This window comes from Hippoglossus hippoglossus, chromosome 15 (assembly GCF_009819705.1).
Source record: "Hippoglossus hippoglossus isolate fHipHip1 chromosome 15, fHipHip1.pri, whole genome shotgun sequence".
NCBI lineage: Eukaryota > Metazoa > Chordata > Actinopteri > Pleuronectiformes > Pleuronectidae > Hippoglossus > Hippoglossus hippoglossus.
Window position 1 is genome coordinate 15004082 of NC_047165.1, and position 27897 is coordinate 15031978.

A 27897-nucleotide genomic window follows, 5' to 3' on the forward strand; every position below is an offset into this window, starting at 1 on the left:
TTGTTCCGTCCGGTTCACAGAGGCTAAAGAATGATAACAGACAGTTTAAATAGACACGTGTAGAATCTCAACAAACATTGGTTGTAAAGATCCTCTTGGTCTTGTGTTACTTTAAACAACGGTGAGCCACTACCAGCAGGTGACCTTTGTTTGACCTTTCATTTATTTCTTACAACAGTTTTCTCATGTAAAGAACACACACACACTTGTATTAGACTGTGAACGCCCTCATTTGATGAGAATCCGAATAAATTATTGGTCACGAATGTTATAAGTACGTAAGTAAGGATTTCGACTCCTTTTCTGTTGCTTAAGTACACTTAAACCTCACAGAAAACTAATGTACAAGAGAATTACACACAGAGAGACACTGTAGAATTAAATGAATTCTACATCAGTAAACTTAAACATTTAAAACCTCTCCAGACATCTATGAACATTTAACATTTTGTGACCGACAAGGTGTTTTAAAATGACATACAGTATCTTTTAAAGTGTATAAATATGCATTTACATTTAAGTAAGTTGCATATTTATCAGATAATTATTCTCCAAACTGGTTAAAACGTCTCGCACACACATTTAGTCTTTCATCCGGTTTAAATAAAGTTTCTACATTCAGCAGATGAATCTAAACATGTTGTCACACTCTGCACATACACCGTTATGCACAGTGAAGGTCAAATATCCAGAAGAACAAAATCTAAACACCGTTTGAGCAGGAATGGGAACTAACAACAACAGGAGCGCACAAATACAGACACACTATACAAATATAAGCAAACTGGAACATGTAGCTGGTCTGTTATGAGACAGCATGTACAGGTCAGACTGTTAGTTTATACTCTGACTTTGGTAGAGATACACATCACTTAGAAAACTAATAAACTACACACAGGTGGTTAATGTGCAAAATGAAAGGATATTGTGCTTTACAATGAAAGCATGTGCACATATTAATGTGTAACAAAGTGGGCTCCTACACCTCGGGGGTCGTGACCCAAACACGATGTGTGTTACAAGAGAGAAGAGCAGAAAATAAATGTCTCTGCTTTACAATGTTATACTTATTAAAATATTTGTAATATTTGCCTTTTAATAATAATACAAATTTTGTCAGGACTTCAACAGATAAAACAAGGAAATAAAAATCAGTAATTGATGAGTTGATTGGCCACAACTGCCTGTGACAGGAGGGTGGCGAATAGACACTTCTCTTTTTAACATGTTGGGGTCTCTTTCATTTAAAAATGATGCAGCAAAAATCTTTTCGAATAATAAAAATGATGAATCCTCAATTTAAAACAGTGAACCCAATGGCCTTCTCGCTGTGGTGACTTTATCAACCCCCTTGGTTCCTCCCAAGTGTTGAATAAAACAATGACTATTGTTCGGTTGATTCTGGGTGGTAAACGTTAGGTGGCAGCAGTGCGCCCTCATGTCTCAGTTTTACTCTCCACTGAAATGTGATGCTTTGCGCCTCAAAAACTCTCCGCGTCTCCCCCTGACCCTCGGTAGCAGCGTCAGGTCCCCGCAGTGAAGACACACAGTCCGGTCGGTCCCTTTCACAATAAAACCCTCGTTGCGCCCTCCAGCCTTGGAGCGCTTCGTCTCAGCTCCTGTGCTTTTATTTTCCAGTCAGATCCCTCTTGTTGTATTTCCTCTTCTCCCCGACTGTGTTTTTTTTTACACATCTGACTGCGTTTATCTCCCCGACAGGAGCCTGCGAGCTGCAACTTTCTCAGATTGACACAGAATGGAGAGAAGCTGACGCACCGTTATTTACCGGACCGTTAACTCTGCTCCTCCGGCTTTCCCTCATGCCATCACAGCCTGCATGTTGTCTCAGACCAGGGGGAAGATAGTTTTTCACAGCTCCGAACACTGAAGTGTTGGCAATTGCTCCTCATTGTTTCCCTTTTCTTCTTTTTGGACACTTTAACCGCGTTTTTACGCACGGTGCGCAAAGGGATGGCTCCTCTCCGGGGACGAAACACGGGAGTACTAAATGTTTTTCACGTCTGCCTCTTTATTTCAGCTGCTTCTTCTTACAACATAGACTTAGAACATCCTTTAGTTTTCCGCGGACCAAATTCTAGTTTTTTTGGCTACTCGGTGCTGGAGCATTATCATGACAACACACGCTGGTGAGTCCCATGTTGTGCCGTTCCTGGAAATGATGCAAGTTTCTATCAATGATGAATTTGTACTTTTAGAACACATGTTTGCAGAGCTTGGGCTGCGTCCACAGCCAGTGCATTTAAACCAACCTTGCGTAATCTGTACTCTAACTTCTCCTGTGCGCAGTAGATTCTCTTTATCAGTTTAATGTTCTATAAGGTGAAAACTCTCCTCATGTGTGCAGGGTGATAGTAGGAGCCCCGAAAGCGAACTCCACCTACAGTAGCTCCGTGCACTCTCCTGGATCCGTGTTCAAGTGTCGGGTTCACAGCAACCCGGAGCGCCGCTGCACAGAGATGGACCTGGGCAGAGGTCAGTCACCACAGCCCGCAGCATCACCACAGCAGCCACACACACACACACACACACACACACACACACACACACACACACACACACACACACACACACACACACACACATGTACACAGAGACACAAAACTGGAACAGTGCAAAAATTAACACTAAACAACACAGAAAAGTTCACTATCAGGGTCTACAGTACACACACACACACACACACACACACACACACACACACACACACACACACACACACACACACACACACACACACACACACGCAGCCACCCACAAACACAAGCAACAAGAGCAGTGCAGAAATTAACACTTTATTCACAGAAAAGTTCCCCATCACCACACACACAGACAAGTTCACTACCAGGAGCTGCAGTACACACACACGCACACACACGCATGCACCCACCCTCACACACACAGCTTGAAAAGTGCAGAAATTAATACTTTACTCACACGGAATAGTTCACTATCCACACACACACACACACACACACACACACAAACACACACACTGCCTCTCTCGTCCACTCTGTGTATAAACTCCCCCCAGCATCTGTTTTGTTTTATCAGAATAATGCAGCCTTATGCTCCTCTCTCTCTCTCTCGCTCTCGCTCTCTCTCTCTCTCTCCTCTTTCACAGAGCGACAGTTGTTCTTTTTTTAGTTCTCAACCTGCGATAATGGGGACATGCAAGAGACAAGAGTGTTCTGTGTGCAGAGGTCCATAAATATTATGATAAATATGATTTATGCCCCTGCTAATATTTTCCAAGCACATGAGCCAAAAGGTTCAGCAGCAGCACGTCCTCTCTCCCCCCCCCCAGCTCCGTTTTTGTGGTCAAAAAGCCGGGCTGCACGCATGGCTTTAATATTAACCCCGTGCTCTGTCAATGTATCACCAAGAGAGAAAGAAGCAAGGACCACATGTGCTCCTGTGACCAGTGAATCATGGGTCAGAGGAGCATAACCTAGATAGGTCAGAGGAAGCTAATAACACACTGACAGACAACCACATTTCACTGGCTGTCCAAAAAGAAACAACAATCATTTTTTGTAAGCAGGAATTCCAAACTCTAAGGTGAGAGTTTGCAGCTTGTTTTTTTGTGAACATTATTGTAAAAGGAATATTTCTGGGTTTTTTCAATGTTGTCGGGACAAAACATGACACGTGAAGTCATTTGATTTGGCTCAAGGAAATTGGGGCGAGCATTTTTACGTCCGCCAAGTAGCTTATGTTTCACCTCTGTTTGTTTGTTTGTCGGTTTGTTTGTTTGTTTGTGAGCAAGATTACACAAAAAACAACTGAACAGATTTCTAAGAAACTCTGCGGAAGGATGTGGTATGGGTCAGGGAAAATTAACTTACATTGTGCTGTGGATCTGGATCAGGGGCCGGATCCAGGAATTTTATTTATCTCTTTCTTTAACATTTTGAGATCAGGCGCTGGCTGAAATTTTCACAATTTTCCCAGGGAATCATTTATATACATCTTCAGGAGAAAAAAATCTGTCACATTTAGGGAACTGATATCTATTTGTGTGTGACATTTGGTGCAGCTTGATTGGATTTAAGGCGCCTGTTGGGCCTTGGCGGAGGGATGTGCTCTACTGCTGCTATTCTAGCTTTCTGATGTTTGAAGGTGACAATCAGTTGATTGATTGACAAAAGAACAGGCTTCTCAGATCACAACAGATCACTTAGTTGTAAAGATAGTCATCTGGGGGACCCCAATAAAAAAAGGTTTGTGTCATGTATCAACCAGTTATCAGAGTTGTTCAACTTTCTAATATTGGTTTTGATATCTACTTCAAACACCAGAGTCATAGAGCTTTAATTAATGTCATAATATGTTTTTCCTCTTTGAGTGAACATGTTCAACTGTGTAAACTTGCACATTCAGCAGGAACAACTAATAAAGACCAGAGCTCAGAAAGCTGACAACAACCGACAAGTAACAAGTTACTCGCTCCAAGATGTCCTCCATCCTGACTCTCATTGTGTTCTCAGGAAACAATCCCAGAGAGTCGTGTGGGAAGACGTGCCAGGGGGACAGGGACGACGAGTGGATGGGAGTCAGCCTGGCCCGTCAGGACAGAGCCAACGGCCAAATACTGGTGAGTTCAAAAACGCCGCTGCCGCCACTTCAGCAAGGCCGATTTAATATGAAACATGCATGCCCCTAAAAACCGGCCGATTATACCAACATCACTGTAACAAACGTCTTACCATGAACCACACTGTTAAACCACAGCTGCTCTCAACATTACAACCCGTCTCTAGCAACCAAAAGGCCTTTGCTTCCATTCTGTGCCACATGCTTACAAGCAGAGTGGAAGTCCATGATTTTCAACTCTTTCTTTGCATATTTAGAGCTGGAGTCACAGCTGAAGCCAGACAGATTTGGAAAGTGCTGCGTGGTTACATAATACTGTGAAGCATTCACCTCGTGTTTGGAGCTGGACGAGTCAGTGGAACAAGGGGTTTGTCAAAAGTAGATTGTTGCTTATGAAACAAGGGAAAAAAGCAAAAAAAAAGGAGAGCAGCGTTAAGAGGAAATCAGACGTAAAGTGATGCTAATCCCAGACGTGCTTCGCTGGGTGTTTGCTCAGAGATCACAGGGCAGCTGGCAGAGTTTGTTTAGGCTCCGGCAGCTCCGCGGTGGTCCCATCTAAGGGCAGCCTTTCATTAATGTTAACCCTGGTCTCCTGCGATGGGTAGCGAGGGAGCAAGAGGCATCCCATGACACTTTGAAGGTGGACTGGGCGACTCTTGAGCCCTTCATGATAAGTGTGAATGTGCTTGAATACCTTCACTGATTGACCTCCAGCTCTGGCAGTCACAGGGATCCTTTCCCCTGAAGAGGTTGAGGTAACTGTTCAGCCCTTATTCCTTTTAATATGCTTGTCCTTTCTCCCTTCTTTTCTTTTTCCCCCCCTGGTGGAATGTATTGGCACGATTTACAAACCGTTACCTTCGGCTTTACTTGTCAGTCGGTACGTCAGAAAGTCTGCAGACTTCTTGGAGTTGTCAGACTTTGGGATTAGAGCGTAGACATGTGTAACAGCGAGCTGTTACGTGCACACTCTTTGGCTGCCCATAGAGAGTTATGATAAATGAATAGGTCGTGACTTCCCAGAGCCACATGTTCCTTTTCCTTTTTTCTTTATCTCATGTGAATGGACTCACGTCCCCGTGCAACAAGAGAGAAACTGCTGCTCGGCAGATGTGTGCAGTGGTGATTTCATCTGGACCGTCGGCGAAGGCCTTGTTTGCGATTGGCGAGTTCTTTACGTGACAACAGCAGAACATTACTCCAATACGATACTCCAGCCATGGACGCCTCCATGTGCTGCTTCGACAGAACCTGTCAACTGCTGGACTCTCTCCTTCAGCTCTGTTTATATCAGCTGATTGGTCTCTTCTTTTAGAAGAATCTGCTTCTACTCAACAGTTCACGGCGGCGTCGCTACTACTGTTGGCCAAGCTTGTCGTTTGTTTCTCAACATAGCATGTTGCTTCCAGACATCTGACGCTTTGTGTGCGCCCAAACTCTTTTATTCATTTGGATTGGCTGTGTAAGTGTGTGTATGGTGTTTGTGTGTGTGTGGGTGTGTGTGTGTGTGTGGGAGGCCGAGTGGGGGAGTTAAACAGTGCAGGGGGAAGTGAAGTGTCCCCCGAGCCACAGGAGCCCCCACCACCATCCCCTCGGGGTACTAAATTATTACCACATTCACACTTATACTGTACGTGGCCTGATCTGTGCCGAGTTTGAACTCTGGTCTACATTTCCCCCTGTTTGCTTTCTTCTCTGTGAAATGTTTTATTTTATAAAATATTTTTTTAAGAAATACTCCAGAAATAAGAAATGTAAACCCTGTTTTAGCAGCGGCACATTAAAGTCTAAATTTGTTCTCTTTCTGATCTTTCAGTGCTTCTTTGTTTCCTTTTCTATTTTGCTTCTCGAGTTGCCTGTAAAAACCCGGCAGAGCTGTTCTGAAGTGAAAACGTTTAAAACCCAAATGTTAATGTGAAGATTTTCTTGCTGCACATTAAATCCAGTTGGAGAAACACAGATCTCCGGCCATCAGGCTGAGATATTCACACCACAGGCCGTGGCTGTTATGGTCAGGGTTATGGATGGTCTTTAACTCCCCCCTCTCTCATTAATGATGGTTTGACAGCCACAGAGACGCTCTGACTCCAGCCCGGCAAGGAAGGGGCTTAATCAGTCGGCGTGCAGTCTGAAATGTTTGTGTTTACAGAGCGAGCATGTTGTCTGAATTTGTGTTCTTCTCCTGCAGGCCTGTGCTCACCGCTGGAAAAACGTCTACTACGACTCAGAGCACATCCTTCCACATGGATACTGCTCCATCATTCCTCCAACGCTTCAGGGCAGGAGCAAACCGCTCATCCCTTGTTACGAAGGTACAGTTCCCTTCGACTTCACTTCAATTCAACCAATATTAACTCAAAAAGAGACGTGTTTTTAGCGCCTTTAAACTGATAACCCCTTAAAATCAAATGCAAATTCTAATGGCACTCAGTAAAGCGCATACCTCCGCCAACAGTCCCCTTAAATTGAATCCACACACACATAGATATCAGTCTCCTTAACAGGCCTCATTTATTTCATCAATATCAATGAATTATTCCCTAGGAAATTGATTAAAATGTCAGAAAAACGCCCTAACGTCCTGGATCTGCCCCTTTGTCCTGATCCACGCCAAATTTGAATGGGTTCATTCTTGTCCCATGTCCCATCCCTCCACCCAAGTTTTGTGGAAATTTTTTCTGTAGTTTTTATATAATCATGTTCACATACAAAGAAACAAACACCAACCGACCAGCAAACAAAGATATGGTGGAGGCAACAAAAACACAGGTTATGAGCCTCATTCGCAAAAGGGGAATTTTGCTCAACATGTTGCCCCTAAAGAAAAGTCAAAAAAAAATCTTGTAAAAGATGATATGAAATGTGAAATATCATGTCCTCCTGAGGATGAACACTAATCTCTTAACTCTTCATCATAAGGTCAAACCTTTAATTTGTCCAGTTCATTGGTTTATGACCAAATAACTTCTGAACAACTGTCTCTCGTTCTGCTGTGGTTCCATTTAAAGCCCACAGGTTGTGTTTATTTCTTATTCCTACAACGGTCTTGTGACCACACAGATTTCTGTTGGGACCCCATGAGAGGTCCAGACCTCCACTTAGGCAAGCACCACTTTCACCTGTTTATCCTCCTCTGTGGTTACATTTTATTACGGCACGTGATCTTTACAGCCACCACCATCACATCTGCTCCTGGCCTCTGATTGGTGTGTTGGCACAGAGGACCAGTACCACGAGGGCCTTGAGGTGTGATCTCTCATCCTCAGTCCAACACGAGTTCTCTGGCAGGAGTCAGCTCCCACTATACTGAAGAACAGTTTATTTAACCAGATATATGAACATTTGTCCAATGGAGGTGCAGAGTTTTTATTTCCAACACACCTTTTTGCAAAAGAAAAACATTAATATTATTGTAAAGATGTAATTACAGCATAATTGCATTTGTATGAGCACAGGTTTTCATATGATTTTCCAGGAGTCATGTTTTTATAAGAAAAGATTTACTCGTGAAGTAGAAAAATCTGATTGTTTTTTATGACTGTAACAAATCAAATCCATTCGTTCTGCCGATTGTTTTCCTCTGGTCACACTCTACGACACTAAAATCAGCTTCCATTTGGAAAATAGGCTGCGCGTAACATTTTAAGCTGACTCGTGCAAACGTGTTCCCACATATGTTTTGATGTGACTCAGGGCTGTTTACCAAAGGCTGCTTTACACCTTCATTGTGCTCCCAGGTCAGGATCTCACTTCCTTCCGTAGCTCCTGTTGCCAACAGAGGAGAAGCCAAGCAGACTTTGCATTTTATATTTACTGCATTTTGCACGGATCCAAACTCAATATTTTTGTAACCTGAGAGCACTGTCACCCCCCCACCCCTCGTTTAAGTAAGAGGTCTTCTCAGTCTGCTTCTCTGCCCCCAGATTCCTCTTGGATGGGACCAGGGACTTTGACTAGCTCCATATGGAATGCAGGGGAAAAAAACCTCCAGTAAACGCTGGCCGGAGCGCAGAGAAATAATTTGTGGTTTGCTTTTTTTCTTACAGACTATAAGCAGAAGTATGGGGAAGAGCACGGCTCATGCCAAGCCGGGATAGCGGGAGTTTTCACAGAGGTCGGTAACACTGCTTGTTCATCTTCTTAATCTGTGTGACGCTCGCTTTGTGTTGGTTGTCATTATCCAAGCCCTCCTGTCTGCTCACTAAAGCTGCATCAATCAGTTCACTGTTTGGTGAATGCAGCAGTTCAGTCACATCTTCATTCATGTTCTGTTCTTTGCATTTTCATATCAAGTATTGAAAGAAAGTATTGATTTTTACTTTCTATGTGGAGACTCATTTTTCTCTGTTAATATTGTCACATGCCTGATGTTTCAAAGAACCCTTTTTCCTTCTTGATTTTGACTCTCTGGGATTCTGAGGATATTCAGAGATGTTATATTTGGAGCTGAGGGGAATTTCTTTCCTTCCTTGTTCTGATGTTGAAAATCTGAATTTTACAGTCAGATACACATGTTAGTCAGCGCTCTGGAGACCAACACAGGCACAAACACTACAGCTGCCTCACCTGAACTCTGGTGCGATTCAAGTGCTCGAGAATATATGACTTTCCTTTTTTTCTATAGCACAGACTCATAATTGGTTTTGTATTAACCTTTCTGTATCTTTGAAAAACACCCTTTGGTCTTCCACATGTTTGTCTGTAAGCAGTCTAGAAAGAGCAGCTGGTGCAGTGAGCAGAGAGGGCGAGAGGAAGGTCAAATAGTTTTAACTTCTAAAAGGTTTTTTTGAGCAAATTTAGTTTGAAAGGAAAAAAAATGTGCATATGAGGAATAAATTAAAATGTGAAAAATGTAAATTTGATCACTTTAGACATTTTGTTTTCTCTACATTAGCGTTATGATTCTTTCCTGATGTTTCTCAGCAGCATGTTCTGCAAATACCTTTTTTTCAAGTCTCAAATTACAGCTACATTTCATTTGAGACACAGTAAAAAACAGTAGAATGTAAAAATGTGTCCTGGGGCTTGGCCATGGCCCTTAAGGGGAGAAAGTCTTATTGAAGTTTCATTTAATTATAATACATAACATTATTAGTTTAGCTTTTTAAGTTCACCTCCTGTTAAAGTCAAGAAAAGAAAAAAAAACGAATTAAATAGTCACTGAGCAGCTTTTTTTTTCGGTTTTATCATTGTAAACTGAATATTTTGGACTGTAGGACAGATTGAACAAGACCTTTAAATACAGTTCTTTTTACTTTGGGAAACTGACAATTCTTCACTGTTATCTGAGTCCAGATGATTAATTGAGAAAAATCTGCAGATTAATGGTAACACTTTCTTTTACATCTTTCCATTCATTTCCATAAAAATTAAAATTCCCGGGTTCGCCTTCTCATTCAAATCTGCTCCAAAAGTCGTCAGGTGGAGGCTGTAAAAAGACGTTTGTCTTCAAAAGAGAAAAGGTCCTGGAGACGCTGGGTTCCACAATGAACCCACTGTTTTAAAACCAGAGAGAAATCTTCACACCCACTTTTTTCTTTCGCCGCCTGAGAATGTCACTGTTGGTCTGTTAAAGTATTTGAATGACCCCCCCCCCCCCCCCCTTAGAAAAGAATGCGGGGAATTTAAAGAAAAGATGTCCAACTGTTAAACCGTATCCTTGTCTGAACCGTGGGCCGTGCGCCTGGTGGTGCCCAGATGTTTGATCGCATCCTGCTGAGTCAGGTCGCTTGCTGCGTTCTGTTGTTTGAATGAAGCGGGAGGTCTCGGTGGTGACGAGACATGCTCCAGTGTGAACACAGCACCTTTTATTGGCCGCAGCAGAAACAGAGCCTCCTAATTGTCACTGCTTAGGCCCGTTACAAGAAGAAGAAGCAGTGAACAGCTCATTTTACAGCCGTCAGTCTGCTCCCGAGTGCTCGTCACATCAAAGCTTCAGCTGGCATGCAAAGTCTGGAGATGTGGTTTCGAGCAGATAGCACAAACCAGTCTGTGGCCACTGGTAACCAGACCTGCACCCAGCAGGGTTTCCCTTTTTTTCCCTCTTTCTTCAGAAGGCCATGCACATGGAAGGTGAAACTCAATGAATGTTGGGTTTGTTCTTTTTCAGGAGCTGGTGGTGATGGGGGCTCCGGGGTCCTACTACTGGACCGGGACGATCAAGGTGTACAACCTGACCTCGGACTCTTTCTACAGCCCAAACAAAGAAAACGTGGACTCCCACAGATACAGCTACCTTGGTAAGAGACAGACACTGAGGAACGTTTTGTGTTGAGGGTGAAAAATATAAGGATCTGTAAGTGATTACTCTCCGTGTCTGCAGGCTACGCTGTGACAGCGGGACACTTCTCCTCTCCTAATGTGATAGACATAGCTGCAGGGGCGCCCCAGCACAGCGGCAGTGGAAAAGTAGGGACTTCATCTTTTCTCTTCATTTCCAGCTGTCGAAATGAAGTCCTCATTTTTGTTGGTTGCTGCAGTGATTTTAGTTTTTTTTTGTTCTTCTCCGACACAGGTTTACATTTTCAAGATCGATGGTGGGTCTCTGGTGAAGAGTTTTCAGGCCTCAGGGAAAATGGTATGAGCTCGGATGTGGTTCGTCTCGTATCTGTTTTTAATCAATACGCAGCACATATTTTGCTCTGAGGTTATTGTTAGGAACAGTACAACAGATTTTTTTTAAACCGTATCCGCCGCAGGGATTGTGGAGTCAACTCTTAAGATACAGTACAGACACAGCGGTGTAATTGCTTTGTTGTCCGAGCTGCTCTGTTTATTTCTCCTTTAAGCGCTTATACAGTAACAGTGATTTAAAGAAGCAACGCACTCGCCAGAAAACACAACCAGGGAGGTAGCTAATGCTTCTCATTCAGAGTAAACTAGAGTGTCACTCAGTAGAAAGCAAACCTCTGCCAACGCCCACCAGTCCCCTTGGATTCAATCAAGCTGCACCAAGTTTCACACACTCATAGAAATCAGATTTTTTTTATCAAGATCTATGAATTATTGGATCTGGGCCAAAATGTAATGGGCTCTTCATTGACCCATTCCGTATCCTTCCACCAAGTTTCGTGGAAATCTGTGAAGCTGTTTTTGTGTTATCCTGTTCACATACAAACCACAAACAAACGGACAGGGGTGAAAACATAACCTCCTTGGCAGAGGTAACAAAGACGCAGGTTATGGTCTTCATTTGGACACAAGATGTGAGCAGTGCAGGGAGATGTGAGCAGCGAGTCAGCTTTTAGTTCTTCTTTATTTTGATATCTTATTTAAGGTCTGAACATTTATATTTATGTTGGAAGGACTTCCAACGAAAAAGTGAACTTTGCATAATATGTCTCCTGTCTATGATTATTGACGAATGATTGTGATGATGCCCCGACTTTTCCTGGACGAAAGCTTGAAGACATAAGTTGTGTATATATTCCTTTAATATGTGTGTATATATATATATCATACATGCATATATATGTACAGTATATGTATGTTTCTATTTAAGGGGGTAAAGTCAGAAGGTATATTTTTACTGTTTAACCTGAAGGAGACGTGTCTGTGATCTGACCCATTGCTCTGTGGCTCGGCTTGGTTCCAGATGGGCTCTTACTTTGGCTCCTCATTGTGTGCAGTTGATCTGAACCAGGACGGCCTGTCGGACCTGCTGGTGGGGGCACCCATGCACAGCCAGCTCCGGGACGAGGGCCAGGTGTCTGTGTACCTCAGCAAGGGCAACGTGAGTGGGATCTGTGGGTCAGCGGGAACTTGATACCCTGACGCACAGATTGACTTGCTGCTGTCTCTCTCTCTCTGTCTCTCTCTGCGCAGATGTACATGTCGGAACTGTTATTATTCGCACACTGTTGATCTTTAGCTTTGCTCCTGTTTGATTTATTCCTGACCGTATTTATTATCATTTTCATAGACTAAAACAGTTGCGCAATGTGTGATTCAGCAGTGAGATAATGTAACCGACTAAGAACAGAGCTACTGTTTGTGCAGCTTATATTTATGAGTTATTGCAGGACTCTCTGTCTGTTTGGTTGTGAAATTGTTTATATAAAAGTTGACTGTCTGCAGCCGCGGCCAAATCAGTTTATCTGAGAGAAGCTGCAGTCATTTCACTGCTGCAGGAAACTGTAGAACCTTTCTTCTTTCATCTGTGAGCTCTGTATAAACTCTTCTCTCCCCTGCTTCTGTTCTCAGGGAGTGATGGAGGAGGGCGGCGTTTTAACCGGCGACAGCGCTTTCAATGCTCACTTCGGAGAATGCATCGCTGCTATAGGAGACATAGATGATGATGGTTATCAAGGTCAGTACAAAGTCACATATTTAAAACTGCCTGCTAGACCTAACATTATTATTTATTAATATTAATCAATTGTTATTTATTATTCAACTATCACATGGGCTACATCAGCGAATGCCATTTACCTGAAGATGCTATTATTATTCCAAGCATTTTATCCCACTATTGGGTAATTTTTCTTAAATAATATTATAAATATCACATATGTTATTGTACTTTAACTGTGGCAATACAATGCTGGTTAGTGTTTACACATTCTGTATTTCTCCAATGGAAATATGGAGACACTGAGATACTTAAAACGCTGATTATATTAATTGTAATAATAATGATGATCTTTATTTATAGAACACCTTTGAAAATTCTAACTGCTTCATTAGACAAAAATTCAAACACACAAGTCATAAATCATCAGAGTTCAAGAGAACTTTCTTTGTGTTCATTCAAAGATCGGCGAAGCTCCACTCAGTACGCAATATCACTTACATTGATGAGTCCCAGCCGCCACTGCTGTGAAGCGCTGGTCGCCTGTTTATTCAAAGTTTATTAATAAGAACATATAATGTCTCCGATTTGCACCAAATTCAACACTTTACTTTCCTGGGCCCTTAACAATACACAAGCCAAGTGCGAAGTCGATATGATGAACGGTTATAGAGATATGCAAGACTCAGAAAGATAGAAGCCAGTTCAAAAATTCAAGTAAAATCAGGAAAGGCTCTCAGATAAAAGTATGTGTTCAGGAGGGATTAAAAACAAATTATTGAGTCAGCCGACCTAATTTCCTCAGGAAAATAATTCCAGAGGCTCTGACTGCAAAGGTTCTGTCTCCTTTGGTTTTCAGCCGAGAGTCTGGGACAGATAGCAGGCCTCTGCCCGAGGATCTCATGGTACGAGCCGATGAGTTGGGTACTAAAAGTTCAGATATATAAAATAGAAAAAGTTAAAATTGCAAATTCATACAGAACTTCTGGCGGTCACAACAGAACAAAGAGGCATACGCACAAACTGTAGATCAACATTAAAGACCAACCTGTGGGTCATGACCCCAACATTGGGTCAAAAAATGTATTTTAGTGGTCAGGAGATTATTAATGGAATAGGAAATAAGGAAAAGAAGCACATTGTGGATTTAACATGCTTCAGTCCAGTAAACACAAATGACTTGTATAATACCACAACCATGGCATTGACTGTTTTGAAAAGTCTCCTTCCAACATCAACGTCTGCTACACAAAATAAGTGTCCTTGAAGGAAAGTTTCAAAACATTCCCAAGATGCAGAACAATTGGCATTGTCCTGAACTATCTGTGGGCATGTAGACTATTATTAGCCACTGGTGAGAGGTCAAAACAAAGTTGGGGGCTGTGTTTTACAGGTATAAAGCTTGTTACGGCTCTCTAGTGGTCTATGAAGCTACAACCCAGGCAAAGGCAACCACTTTGTAACAGCGGCCAGTGCTATTGTCCCGTACTCATGCAACAAAACCATTTCCTCTGTCTTCTGGAGACTAATAAAGTCAAAGACTTTATATTCTTCACATCAGCCAATAGGCAAACGCTGGCTGGCTGAGTTTCCCAGTAGGTGCCGTTATTTCGTCAGGGGATCTATAGGAAATATTGCCCTCTGGTGCCCTTGTGTGCACGGGTTCATCCAGATGAAATCTAAATTAGCCTCACACACAGAGACCCACATTTACACCGTCTGTTTCCCCGGTGACTTGACTTGGCATCCCTCTCGGGCTGGAAGCTGGAAGCTGCTGCCTGGTTTCATCTCCGTGTGAGATAGAAACCACTGTGCCAAGGCCTGCAGCCTGGCACAGTGTGTGTGTGTGTGTGTGTGTGTGTGTGTGTGTGTGTGTGTGTGTGTGTGTGTGTGTGTGTGTGTGTGTGTGTGTGTGTGTGTGTGTGTGTGTGTGTGTGTGTGTGTGTGTGTAGGGAAAGATGGCAGCTGGGAAGTATAACTCACCTCATAACTCATCACTCTCAAAGTGTCGAAAGAGCCAGACTTGCTCGATGACTGAAAATATTATTTACAGCTCAACTGCTGCCATTTAATTAGAAAGAACTACCGTAGAAATAATATAATTCTACTTCCACATGATGAGTTGATTGTTGTCGGATATTTTTGGTTCTTCTACAGTTTCTGCTGCACCACATGGCGTGGAAGTGTTTTGGTTTATAAAAAGAACGTTTACATATGGACTATGTGGAAATGGGATAAGGAGACGTTGTTTCACTGCCCTCACCAGCACTTTATAGTCTTGTTTCCACTTTCTCAGAGGTCGCACACATTTTTATTGCCACTAAAATCACATAATTGTCTATTAAGAGTCTTACTGTAAAAGCTTGTTTCCCAGGCACTGGCCCAGGGATAATGAAGGCTTGTGTACACACACCAACAAACACACAAAGTCATTTGTGTACCCATTCATTTCTGTTCCAGCTTTTACACAGAAACATTTTTTGTGCTTTATTTGTTAGATGTAGCCATAGGAGCACCTAAAGAGGACGACTATGGGGGAGCTGTTTATATCTACCACGGGGACGCCACTGGAATAATCAGCAAGTACTCAATGGTAAGACAACTCCTGGGACATTTTCTGACATGGAAATTTTAGTTTTTTTGGTTTGCTTTTCTCAATGTCCGGAACATTCATTTGAGGGGTGGTGCCTAGATAGAGCTCGCAGGAGGCAGGAGATGATGTATAAATTCTCCTGTGGAAATCACAAGTTTTTTGTTTCCAGCACATTTTCCACTTATCACCAAAAACTCTCATCTCTCCAATTTTTGTCTGCGTCTTCTAGGTGTAGAACCCTTTTTTTTACATGGCATTTCATTTTTTTTATCTTGAGATAGTTTTTTTTTTTTTTTTTTTATGCGTTCAATGCATGTTAGAAATACCATCGCATTCTCGGGGAAAGGCAGGAAAAGTTCTGGAAAATATCTGCAGCAACTGATTCAGACGTGTGCGTTCTCACACAGAGACCCCCTGGGAAATTACAGGAAAATGCATGTCTAAAAGCATCACTAGTGTCATAGTGTGTTTTAGTAGTAAGCAAAGAAATATCATAATGTTATTCTCTTTTTAGTAAAACCAATAGTTGTCTCTTTTACACTTGCTCGTGCTCATATTGAGCAAACAAGATATAAAACATCTATTAATTGAGCTCAGGAAACTGCCAGGCTGGCTCTTTCCCCCTGTTTACAGTCCTAATGCCAAGCTGAGATACCACATGTGTTATTTTTTACAAGTCTGTAAAAGCAAAGATTTATGCATGAAAAGAAAGAAAAACACATTACACAATGTGCTTGTGTCCATGTTGGCTCACGAGTTGTTTGAAGGCTGGTTTCATCTGTTGCAGAAACTGTCTGGGCGCAGCGTTAACCCTGGTCTGCAGATGTTTGGCCAGTCGATCTCCGGCAACGTGGACATGGACGGCAACGGTTACACAGGTGAAGTCATACCATACTGGAAGAGGGCGTCAGGGAAATTGAGTAAAAACATAACAAATAGAAAAAGGATGTTTAAATGTTTGTTTTTGCATCCTCCTGGTTTTAGGCTCTCATTGTGCTGTAAGTGCAGAGTTTCAGACTCGTGATAGAGGCATCTTGTTTACTGCATTCCACAGCTGACTTCCAGCCTGAGCCAGCATGACAGTTAAAGACCTCTGTGCATTGTTTGGGATTTGCAGGTGTAAAGAGTGCTGTCAGCAGATCATATCTTCTTTGTGGTTGCTTATTAATCCATCATGCTCATGTGTCTGTTCTAGATGTCACCATCGGAGCGTTCATGGCAGATAGCGTGGTGCTGCTGAGGTGAGTGACTGGATCGAACTCTTGGACACAGACATGTTTTTTTTCTACTCTGCCCGAGTCGTTTAAATGTCTGATCTCTCCCACACCGTGTTCCTGTGGCGGCTGATGTGGTCGTAGGTCCCGGCCTGTCATTACAGTGGACGTCTCCATCTTCCTCCCTGTCTCCATCAACATCTCGGTGCCGCAGTGCCACGAGGGCCACCACAACCTGAACTGCTTCAACGCCACCGTCTGCATGCGCTTCCGGGGAAGACAGCTGCCCGGGCAGATAGGTATAGAGAAGAGATGAAGAAACATGCCTGCCACTGTGATAGAAAGTCCTTAATTCATATTTAAGTCGTGGTTTAAAGAAATATTATAGAATATATTGGATAATTTGCTAATTATTCTTATTATTTAGGAGAATTTTATGACATAAAGACTGTAAGCTAAGGGGTACAGCTAGCTTGGCTCTCTCAAAAGTTCAATATTTACACCATCTATCTCTTTAATTTTGTAATTTACTTACGCCATGTCTCCACTTTCTCCCACTATCCTGAAACGAAACTAAAATATCCTGAATACAAACATCATCATCTTGAGCATTTGGAGAACCAATCATGAGTCAGTCTCATCTGTCAATAATGACAATTCACCCTATTTTTGCATTTTTATTGCGGAAATATTGAGAAAAATGTATTTGACGTGTATTTGGACTTTTTAGTTTGGCCCATGTCCCATCCATTAATATGGAGGAGGTGGCAATCGAGATGCTTGGTCTTGTGGAGCAGTCATTGGGTCAATCATTAAGTACAGCCCACGGTCTATCTAACCTGAAATGTAAAAACGACTTTAAATATTTGTTGGTGACCAGCGTCCAAAGACACTGACGTTCTAATTCTTGTCGGCACAGTGAATTTTGAAAGTGATTTTCAAAACCTCCGCAGTCATTTGTCATTGCTCTATCATGCACCTGCAGATGCATTCATGCTAAAGTGACATTCATAACGTTTAGATGAGGAAAATGTGTGAGAATGATCAGAGGGTCACACCCTCAGTGTGGTTAGCCCCTTGGCTGTCGTTGACTGTCACTGCTTATGGACGATATTTTTGCCCTTCAGCCTTTGCTCACTGGCTGTTGGGTGCGGCGCCTGTTGAGCGCTGAGGTGCAGTCCTGTTCCAGTGTTTAGGTGTGGTCATTCGGAGCCGACCCCAGGGGAGCAGGAGTCCTGTCGTTACATAATGACTACAGGAATAAAGCTTCTCTGTTTAGCCGTCTGGCGAACGCCATGGAAAGTGCAGCACTATGTGTTTGGTGACTCCCATAATGAAACCTTCCTTTGCCTCCTCTGTAGTGAGCTCATGGCGTTCCCTCTGTTGGAGGGAGGAAACAGTAGGCTTTGGTCCGACTGGAGTGTGTGTGCCGCCCCTCCCACTCCTTTACCAGTATGACACCCTCTTGAAGCAATTACTACAAACTGAGGCTGATTCATTCAGAGAACTGGGTTTCAATGGCCAGAGGCCCATATAAGGGTTTCTCGGAAACATTAGTAATGTTTGACTTCATGCTCATGATTTCTCATTTCAAAATAGATTTTGTGTCTCAGCGTCACTTAAGCCAGGGGTGGAACCTGCAGGAATGTAATTATTGAAATGTTTTCTTTCACAGCAATAGAAGTTCTGCCCTACCGGTTGGAAAATTAATTTCCTTTTTTTGTTAATCCTTGTCTGCTTCCCTTAAGCTACCGAAATATCTGCACAAAAGGCCTATTTTTAAATATAAGAGCAGTTTGTCAGTATCCATCCTAGCATGAGCTAACATTATTAAAAATAGCTTATGTCTCGGTAGATGAAATATCTTCAGATGAAATCGAAATTCATCACAGTAGGAAACCTACGGGGAAATTACATAAAATCGACTGAAATTGCTTCTGATTTTCTGAGGCAACACAGAACAAAGAGCTCCTGTTAATCTCAAGTCATATCAGATGATTTGACCAAGAAACATCCCATCTTCCCTCTAATTTGACAGCACTTGAGATCATTCATTAAATTTAGCAGAAAACCAAACCCTGCATACTTCAAGATTATCTCCGCTGAATGAGCCGCTGCTGTCGGCCGATGTCGTGTGTGACAGCGTCTCTGTCTCTTTTCAGAGCTGCTGTATAACTTGACGGCTGATGTGGATAAGCGACAGAAGAGCCAGCCTGCGCGGGTTTACTTCATTCACAGTGGATCTCAGATCAGCCAGATGAGCCAGCAGCTCAGCCTGGACATCAACAGGGAGCAGTGCCAGCCCTACACTGCCTACGTCAAGGTACGCGTAAATCGTCTGCTGAGTTTGTGTTGGGTCGTCCGCTCGTTTCCCACGACCTTGAGTGCTCTCACTCCGCAGTGTTGATCTCTGATATGACTTATTTGCTTATGTGGTCTGTTTTTCTTCTTTATTTATTCATGTAGTCTTAATGTTCACACAGATTAAAAACAAGAGAAAAAGATTTGAATGTCAAGATGCTGGAAGGACCGTCACATATCCCATCAGGAGAATGTCCACACAATGGGGTCCGGACTTTCTCCGGAGTTTGCCTTTCACATTTGTGCAGGAGATTCTCTGCAACATTCTCTGTTTACAACAACACAGAAAGCGTTCAGAAATAATGAGACTGAGGCTGATTCATAATCTCCTTTGATAATAATGGGAGATTATCCGGAGTTCTGAAAGCAGCCATAGTGATGTAAGAGCGAGGGCGTTAGATGAGCAGGCATCTGCTGGGAAGTTATTTGTGTCCCCCTGCTGGGTTAGGTTAAAGGTAACAGTCAGGCACTTGGCGGTTCGTGAAACCATGCTGCTCATTTGTGGGTCTGCAGAAACCGGAAACAGATTCTTCTTTGTCATTGCACAGTCCCTCTATTGTGTTCCTCTGTGATTAGGTCACAGAGGGTCCTCGTCCTGAGGTCACCATGTATGTTTCACCTCCTGTAATACAGAGGCCCGCTGCAGGCCTGTAAATTTCACCGGAGTTCTTAACGGTCCTCTCCAGACACTTTCACCGTGGGAGGCTGAGCTCCGAACTGGGGGGGGGGGGGGGGGGGGGGGCTGTCATCACAGCGCCTGCCTCTCTTCCTTCAACCATTCAGACTGTAATGAGTGCACATCACACACACCACTATCAAGGTTTATTCAGCAGAGCCTGGAGTGTGTTTATCCAGACTCTTCATTAAAACTGCATGGCACCTTTCAAACGTAATTTTCTCTTCTCTTCATTTAAGTTTCAACACAGAGGACATTAACAGGAGGGTTTAAGTCATGTAAAGTGGTGTTTCTACTCAAAGTAAATTGGACATTTCAACACTTGAACCAAATACCCTCAGGTTTGTGGGTGGGCGAGTGAATTATCACTCAGTCTTTCCTCGTAGCTGCCACCTATCTGTGGCATCTTCCTAGCGGTGAGATAAGCACACTTAAACTTTAAGTGCCATCAATCAGGCAGACGCCAGCTTCAGTGAGGAGCCGTATTTTGCAGCACTGTTGGTTAGTTGAGGCTCTTGTGTTGCTGGATAAAGTTGCACTTGGATGTCGTTAAAGGACTAGGTAGTTTATTGGGGAAATTCTGGGAAATAAAAGACTGATGCCACCCTTATGTCTGTCTGTTCCTATGAAGCTGGAGCTGGGAGATAGTTAGCTTAGAAAAAAGACTGGAAACGGGGAAAGGTTTGATGCTCAATGCTCAAACAAGGATGCCGGGCCAGTAGGTAGCGTTAAAGTCTACATCAACGATCCGTCAAATACTGAGGAAGAATGCTATGGTCCAAGTCATGTTGAGCGAGGAAGAAACCTGCTGGTAAAGTGTTGCAGTGATGCTAAATTTAAGCTTTGACTTGATGGAAGGCATTTGTAAAAATGCTGTTCACGTATGGACAAGAGGCCTGAATGCAGAATTTGTTCCTTAAAATATCTGTATTAGTGTGGATCCCTATGCCCTCAAAAGTCTCTGCCACAAGGCAAATAAATATATATCCCAAAAGGCTAAACTATACTTTAAATACTCTGTAAATATTTACATTTACAGATGACGAGCATTTTCTGGGCTGACTTCATACAGACAACATTACAGCTTTCCTCTGTGGGAATATTTGGATTGGCCTCGACTGAGGTGTGAAGTGCAGCTGCAGCCGTGTGGATTATCTTTCACTGTATGTATTCATGTATCTACACATTCCACCTGCTCAGCAGCAAAAAACCAAAAGCGAGATTCCCAGAGCTACCAAACCCTGAAATGCCACACAGGATGGGGAAGGTGTGGTGCCCAAATCACAACCTTACCAGACTTGTTTACGGGCTGAATGACTGGTTTATGTATGAAAAGTAGTGACCTATCATGATAACAGAAGAAAGGAAGGATCACCATAATCAGAGATGATCTGTCTCGGGTCACGTCTGCTTGACCAGTTGCATCATTTATATTCTTGTGTCCTGCCCACATGAGCCAGTTCTTCCCATTCCCTAGTAGAGGTATGCTAATGGTAACCAGCTGCCTGCCATCCTTAAGGGTGGGTGGCAGGGGTTGGTGGGGGTGGATGAAGGGGCGAGCTGAACGCCCCCTCCTCCCTCCTCACAGCTGAAACATGCAGTGAAAAACACAGGGCCGCTGCGTCACAGCAGGGCGGTGGGTTGCTGTTGTGTCAACAGGGGCTGCGTGCTGGCACTGCTGATGGAAAACCCTCACGTCAGGGTTGATTGCTCAAGCCCTGATGCGTGAGGGGCCGCTGGAGGCATGAGGCACGAGCTATTCTGAGCCACGCTCACGTTTGTAACTGCTCTGACCATCTGTCGACCCCCCGATTGTTGACTTTTTAAATTAAACAATTTTTAGGGACCTCAGCGAACAGCAAGGTTAATAATGCACTTTTTTAAAAGTAGTTTTTGCTTGATCTGAAACCATCTGACATCGAGTAAAAAGCTGGACGGGCCACTCAGTAAATCATCTACTGTCGAGAACACAAAGAATTTATCAGGAGACATTCGCAGAGCTCAGAAGGTAAAAGTTCAATCCCAACATTTTTGTCCTGGATTAATTCCTTCTGAAATTATGCAAGTCTTTCATGCTGATCATTTTAAACATGTTTACGTTGGCAACGGCTGACAGCATACCGGCCCCTCCAGATGGACTTTGTTTGGTTATTTTTAGCTAAATAAACTCCACGCAGGCTTTTACTTGGGTTGTAGCTCACATTAGGGAGAACAGTTCCTTAAAGTGATGACTGATGAATGATTAGGGCTCCGATAACCAGAGGTGCTCTGCGTGAGATGGAAATGAGTCATTTAGCAATCGAATCATCAACTTTTGGGGGAAATTCCTCAGTGGAATGTGTTGTTTTAAGTAATTCTGTTTAGTTGGTGTGCCATAGTGTGGTTTGGTTTTCCATGTTATTGTGTGAGGCGAGGCAGTTGTAGTGAAATAGATTGAATGTTTGTAGAATTATTCACGTGCAAGCGGATGCCTCAGTAATTGAACTTTATTATAGTGGCAGCGAGAACAAAAACCTGGAAGAGCTGTGGCTCAGGAGGTAGAGTGGGTCGTCTACTAACCTGAAAGTCGGTTGTTCAATCTCGGGTTTTTCCAAGTGTCCTTAGGCAAGACACTGAACCCTTGCCCCTGGGTGAATGTGTGATAGAAAAGAGTCACTTGTATTGTAAAGCACTTTGAATGGTCACTAAGACTATTCATTAGAGACGATTCTTTGAAATGTGCAGGGGAGCTGGAGCCAATCCCAGCGGACATTGGGCAAGAGAAGGGGTGCACCCTTAACAGGTCACCGGCAAGTCACAGGGACAAACAACCATTCACACTCACATCTACGCACAATTTAATCTCCAATTAACTAACATATTAACTCCACACAGAAAGACCCCTGGCCAAACAGGGATTTTGAACCAAGAATGTTCTTGTTGTGAGGCAACACTGCTAACCACTGTACCAACTAGGACAAGAAAGGTGCCACTGTATATAAATGCAGTCCATTTAGTAATTACACTATAATAGTTGGTGGAAATGAGGATTAACGTCATCAAAAGATTTAAGACTCTAGCACAGATTTAAGAATAAAACTCTAAGGACATACCTCCTCCAAGGCCTAACAGTGCCCTTATGAAACCACATTTGAATTTACTACATCAACATTTTTTATTAGATCTTCACCAAATTGCACATATACAAATTGTTTTCTGAGAAATCAACGAAAATGCTTATCACGCAATGTTACAGAAAATGTAAGAAAGTCCTGGATCTGCCTCCTGATCTGCACCAATCTGGGTTTTTACATGATTGGGTCATGCCCCACCCATCCACAAAATGTATTTATTATTTATTTAAATCCTTCTAACTGACAACAAAAGAGATGAACAACAAACGGATGAAAACATAACGTCCTTGGTGAAAGTAATAAGATCATATTCTATACTATGAATACTCTATGTGAAGTGGAGTTTATCAGTGGATCTCATAGTTTACCAGTGCAGCAGGTGTAATGTCAACATTACAGAGTGTTGTATATCTTATTCCAAACAATAAAACATTCCTTATCAATTGTGTCACATAGAATTTGGCTGCAGGCTGGATTTTACAGCTCACTCCATTTTGATTTATTGCTCGTCTCGGTAAACACGGTTTAAGTATTCCTCTGTTGGACGTTCAGCACTTTTTCCTCGATCGCAACTCGTGGTGTGTTTACATTTTTGGCGGTTCATCCATCGTCGTGTACGTGTTTTGTCCTCCAGCGGTCGCAGCACACGTGAGCCTTGAAATCGTGCCAAGAGCCACTTCCATTTGTGGTCACGAGTGGCATTATGCCGCGCTGTAGATGCAGCACGGTCTCCGTGGAGGAGCTAAAATAGGCAGCTTGGGCCCTGCCTGTAACAGTTGTCTGTTTAATTTAGCTTGTAAAGTATCCTGCTCACTTTCCTCTGGCCTATATCCCACTGAGTGTGTGTCCCATATATCTCATATCCCCCAAACGTTTGCTTGGCACCAGCGGAGTATTTAAAGCTCCATCAAACTTTATTCTGAAGACTGCTGTTGTTATTGAGGCATCTGCAGGATGGATATCTATTTGTGAAGGCTAAATGCATTCATGGCCTCTGCAAGTCTCCAGTTGCCTTTGACTGAATGGAAAAATTAGATTATGCAGACATGTTGGATTCGAGTACAACGCCGCATGAGAGTTTCAGCGTGGGTAGATGGACAAGGCAATAATGGTGAAGGCTAATTTGGGCTCAATTGGCTGGATAATCAATGTTTTATATCCTATATTGTGTTAAAAAAACAAATCTGGGAAGACAAATGATAAACTGCATCTTTGCAATTTAAAGAGAATAAATCTGTCCTGTGTTTTGGTGCATTATCAAGTTCATTAATGTCATTTCAGCTTATATAACGTGCTGCTTGTATCCACAAATGGTCATTTCTGAAATTGGGCACCGACAAAATGCTAAAGCTGTAGCAGCCAGGGGTGTTGCAACAGGTTAGGTAAAGAGGGCAATTGGGCCCCGAGCTGGGACAGGGTCCCCTAGACGAGCTGCTTGTCTTACTGCATGCAGTGAGAACTCCATTCTATGATCGGTTATGTACAAGAGACTGCACTGTCAACATCGTCGGATATCTCTCTCTATTTCTTTTCGTTTTGCAACTTTTTAAGCAAAAATTCCCCAGTTGTAGCTTCTCATATGCTAACTCATTTTATCATTGAAAACTGACTTTGTTTGGGTCTTGGATCCTTGAGCAGGCATGAGAAGTGATTGTCAATGTCAACTAGATCTTTGGGAAATTATGAAAAGCCCCTTTTCCCAGTTTTCTGAGATTTTGCAGACGAAAAGACAAATAGAGAAACAAATCGTTTGTATAAATGTATGTTTGTAGCTTGAGTCTGTCGTGGTTCTAGGTCTGAAATTTGACTTGATCGGAAACAGATAATGTTCAAGAGATTGTTTTGATTGGCATTGATGAATGTGCCTAGAGGAGCCTGATCCATGAATCACTGTCTGGGAAAACATTGAAAGTCTTGAGTAACTCTCTCGCAATGTTGAAGAAAGTGATAAAGAAAATTCCCGGATCCTCACCAAACTTTAATAGGTTCTTTCCTGGCCCATACTGCATCCTTCCACCAAGTTTTATAGAAATCCGTTCAGTTGTGTTTTTTCTACTCTTGCTTACAAACAAACAAACCGGGGGGAAACAGTTTTAACAGATATTTTACTTGTTCCTTTCCCTCAGTGTATTCAATGCCAGACAGGGAGCTGTGTCTCATACCATGTAACGACATTGTAAAAAGATCTGTACGATCAAAATTATGTAACTCACAGACACGGTCATACTCTTATCAGTGATTGACAGCTTACATGACATAATTTGAAGTGCGTTATGTGGTTAAATCCACTAATCTGTTCCTCAAAGTCAGGCCAGAAGAACGTGAATAATAATTTACACTTACTGTTTGACCCAAGTCTGATCCCCACAGACAAACAGGAAGCTCTGGAGAGCAAAGCAAAAACAGGAGTTCCTGTCACTGAAATCCAAAGTCAGACAGGAGTCCCAGAGCAGTGTCTGGCACGTGGAAACCCGGAGCTGGGCCGCTGCCACACTGCCGGCTTTGTTTGCCTCCTTACAGTTCAATAGGAACGTGCAATTCCCTTGATGCTGTTCCCCTGGTTTCATTTAGCTCGGGCCAAGAGAGCTGATACAATGAAAGTATATAGCAGGGAGGTAATGAAATCCAGCTGGCAGCACCCACAGTATTTATAAAGAACACAATGAAACAAAATGTATTTAAAAAAATAATAGAGCGGTGCACTGTAATGATAAATCAAGTGTAAAATGTCATAGACGGTGCCACATATATAGATAAGTTTGTCTGAATGCTTGGTCTGCAGGTATGTTGATAGTATTAACTGGACACTAAGGAAGAGCTATCCAGGTTAATTTTAGCTCAGGGTAATATTTTGTTCAGGATTTCCCTACATGGTCATGCCAGAGTGAACATTCAACACTTCCACAGGCTTGTTTTGGGAGAGCACAGACTCCAACAGGCTTTTGTTACAGTTAAACAAATCAAATTCCTTGTGAAGTTCATGAATTTGCACTGAAAATGGAAGTGCGGTATTACTTGTGGTTATCACTGCTCGTTAGTCCTAGTTCTACTGTGTTGTTGCCGTAGTAAATCCGTCGTTGTTGCTTTTATCGAGACGTGACCAGAGGTTGGGCAGATTTGACGACATGTTGATTTTGGCAGCAAAGCATGCCGGGCAGAAATGTTTCCACAGTCCCTCGGCCGCATCACTGCTCCACAATGTCATTGCGAGGCAGCGTAATGGGTGGCCGCAGTGAAAGAGTTTCTCCCGCCATGTTTCCCGGTTAAACATGTATGTGTGCGGGTGTCAAGTCAGAATGTGATAATGTGATGGTGCCTGCGCTCCACCACACCAAGATAACACAAAAGGTTGCTTCATCAAACGCCATCCACAACGCTTCCATGACCACCTTTCTTTGACTCCACCACCATCATTTCCCTCTCCTTGACCCGTTTGTTAATATTAGCGTATGACGTTGCGTCAGCATCAAATACTGCTTCCTGTTTAAATGGGCGAGATCCACCACACAGGAAGTGGAGGGAATTTGTTTATATGCAGCAGCGATGTAACCTTCCCGTACAAATCAGGTGGATTTGACTAATCTGTGTTTTGAGTTTTCATCAGGGGCTTTTGTCTAAAAACAAACGATCCAACAACAACAGACGAGTAAAAAAATCCCTCTGATTTTGGGCTCAGTGATGAAATCAGCTGAAGGAAGCGTCTGGAGACTTCCTCTGTCACCAGGATGGACTCAAACACACCCATAAACACACTGAACTATATTTTAAAAACTGCACAATCTGAGCTGCTGGTGTCTCATCTACAAGCGGGTGGTTTTCTCCTGAGATGTATATACTACAACAACAACAACAAAAGCCTGCAATTACAATGTAGTATTATTTAAAATGGCAAGACGTGGTGCAGGAATCATCAGCTGTAACCTTCTGTAACAGAATCCTCCTCCTTCTTTCATTGTGCTTCTTTCATTTTTTGAACGAGGGCACAGATTACGAGCTTCCTGTTTATACAGAAAGAATCTTTATAAGGATGTTGAGGGTAGTTCATCTCTCATAGACAGGAAGTCTTCAGATGCTTGTTGTTCGTCCTAAATGGCAACAAAATCCTGATGCCTTCGGTCCAAAGAGTTTATGCATAAAACCCAATAAAATGGTGCCTCAAACTGCTCCATATTTGCTACTTAGTGCACTATATTTACCTCCTGCTATTCTATTTGAGTGTGACATTTTTGCGAAAGCTCTTGTTATTTGTGGTGGTAGTATTAATATTCTCCCCATTATTTCCAAAAACATAACACGGACTTAAATGGTGTCTAAATCCACCTTGTTCCCGGTTCTCAAAACAAAGAACTGCTTCCTTAAAAGGACCTCATCTGGATTCTTCCTTTTTTCTTTCAGCTAAAGCTCTGTTTTGCTTCTCAAGGGACCCCTTGCATGTGTCCTTGTGGTGACTCCACACACTCATCAGTCAGGTTACAATGGGTGCATTAGGGGCTTAAAGATAATAGATGACAGGAGACCCCGGGTCAAGAATTTGGGAAAGGAACAGCCTATAATACAGGACCTTTTAGACCAATCCACCTCCACGTCTGCCCCTGAATTTCTACAGCTCAACTTTAGGGTCATGTACAATTGTAAAGCCTTGCAATTCCCTGAAATGAGACTGAAAATAGAACAGACACAAGTAATGTTGAGAATATCACAGTGTGGGGGCTGAGTGAGGAGGAACGGAGATATGAGGGAACACATCAGTGTATTTACTGTGCCTGGCTTGATTTCAGCTCCAGATATTGCACTAATGCAGCTATAGTTCGCGTTGGCATTAAATCAAGTCGTTGATAGTAAGCAGTTAAAATAACAAGCTGATGAATTTGGTATGTTTCAGCCGTAAACCTACTCCATCTGCCAATTTCCACCGGGGGTAGTGAGGCACCTTTTCTCTCCTCCTTTATAAATCCCAGCTGTGGTTTTAACTATCCAAGGGTCAAATGTTGAATGCTTTCTTCATGATGCATGCGAGACCGTAAAAGTTTCCTGTA

At 42.8% G+C, this 27897-nt stretch overlaps 1 protein-coding gene across 1 annotated transcript in view; it reads left to right on the top strand.

Moving 5' to 3' along the window:
• The first annotated feature begins 1644 nt into the window (after positions 1 to 1644).
• The window catches only part of itga9 (integrin, alpha 9), a 52678-nt gene continuing 26425 nt past the window's right edge, over positions 1645 to 27897 (top strand). The window contains exons 1-15 of the mRNA XM_034608847.1: positions 1645 to 2147; positions 2366 to 2493; positions 4509 to 4615; positions 6803 to 6926; positions 8661 to 8728; positions 10724 to 10853; positions 10937 to 11022; positions 11129 to 11191; positions 12209 to 12346; positions 12817 to 12922; positions 15403 to 15497; positions 16285 to 16375; positions 16693 to 16738; positions 16856 to 17010; positions 18874 to 19034. Coding sequence (XP_034464738.1) covers positions 1972 to 2147; positions 2366 to 2493; positions 4509 to 4615; positions 6803 to 6926; positions 8661 to 8728; positions 10724 to 10853; positions 10937 to 11022; positions 11129 to 11191; positions 12209 to 12346; positions 12817 to 12922; positions 15403 to 15497; positions 16285 to 16375; positions 16693 to 16738; positions 16856 to 17010; positions 18874 to 19034 — 1674 coding nt within the window. The 5' untranslated portion in view covers positions 1645 to 1971. The remainder of the gene's footprint in view (positions 2148 to 2365; positions 2494 to 4508; positions 4616 to 6802; positions 6927 to 8660; positions 8729 to 10723; positions 10854 to 10936; positions 11023 to 11128; positions 11192 to 12208; positions 12347 to 12816; positions 12923 to 15402; positions 15498 to 16284; positions 16376 to 16692; positions 16739 to 16855; positions 17011 to 18873; positions 19035 to 27897) is intronic.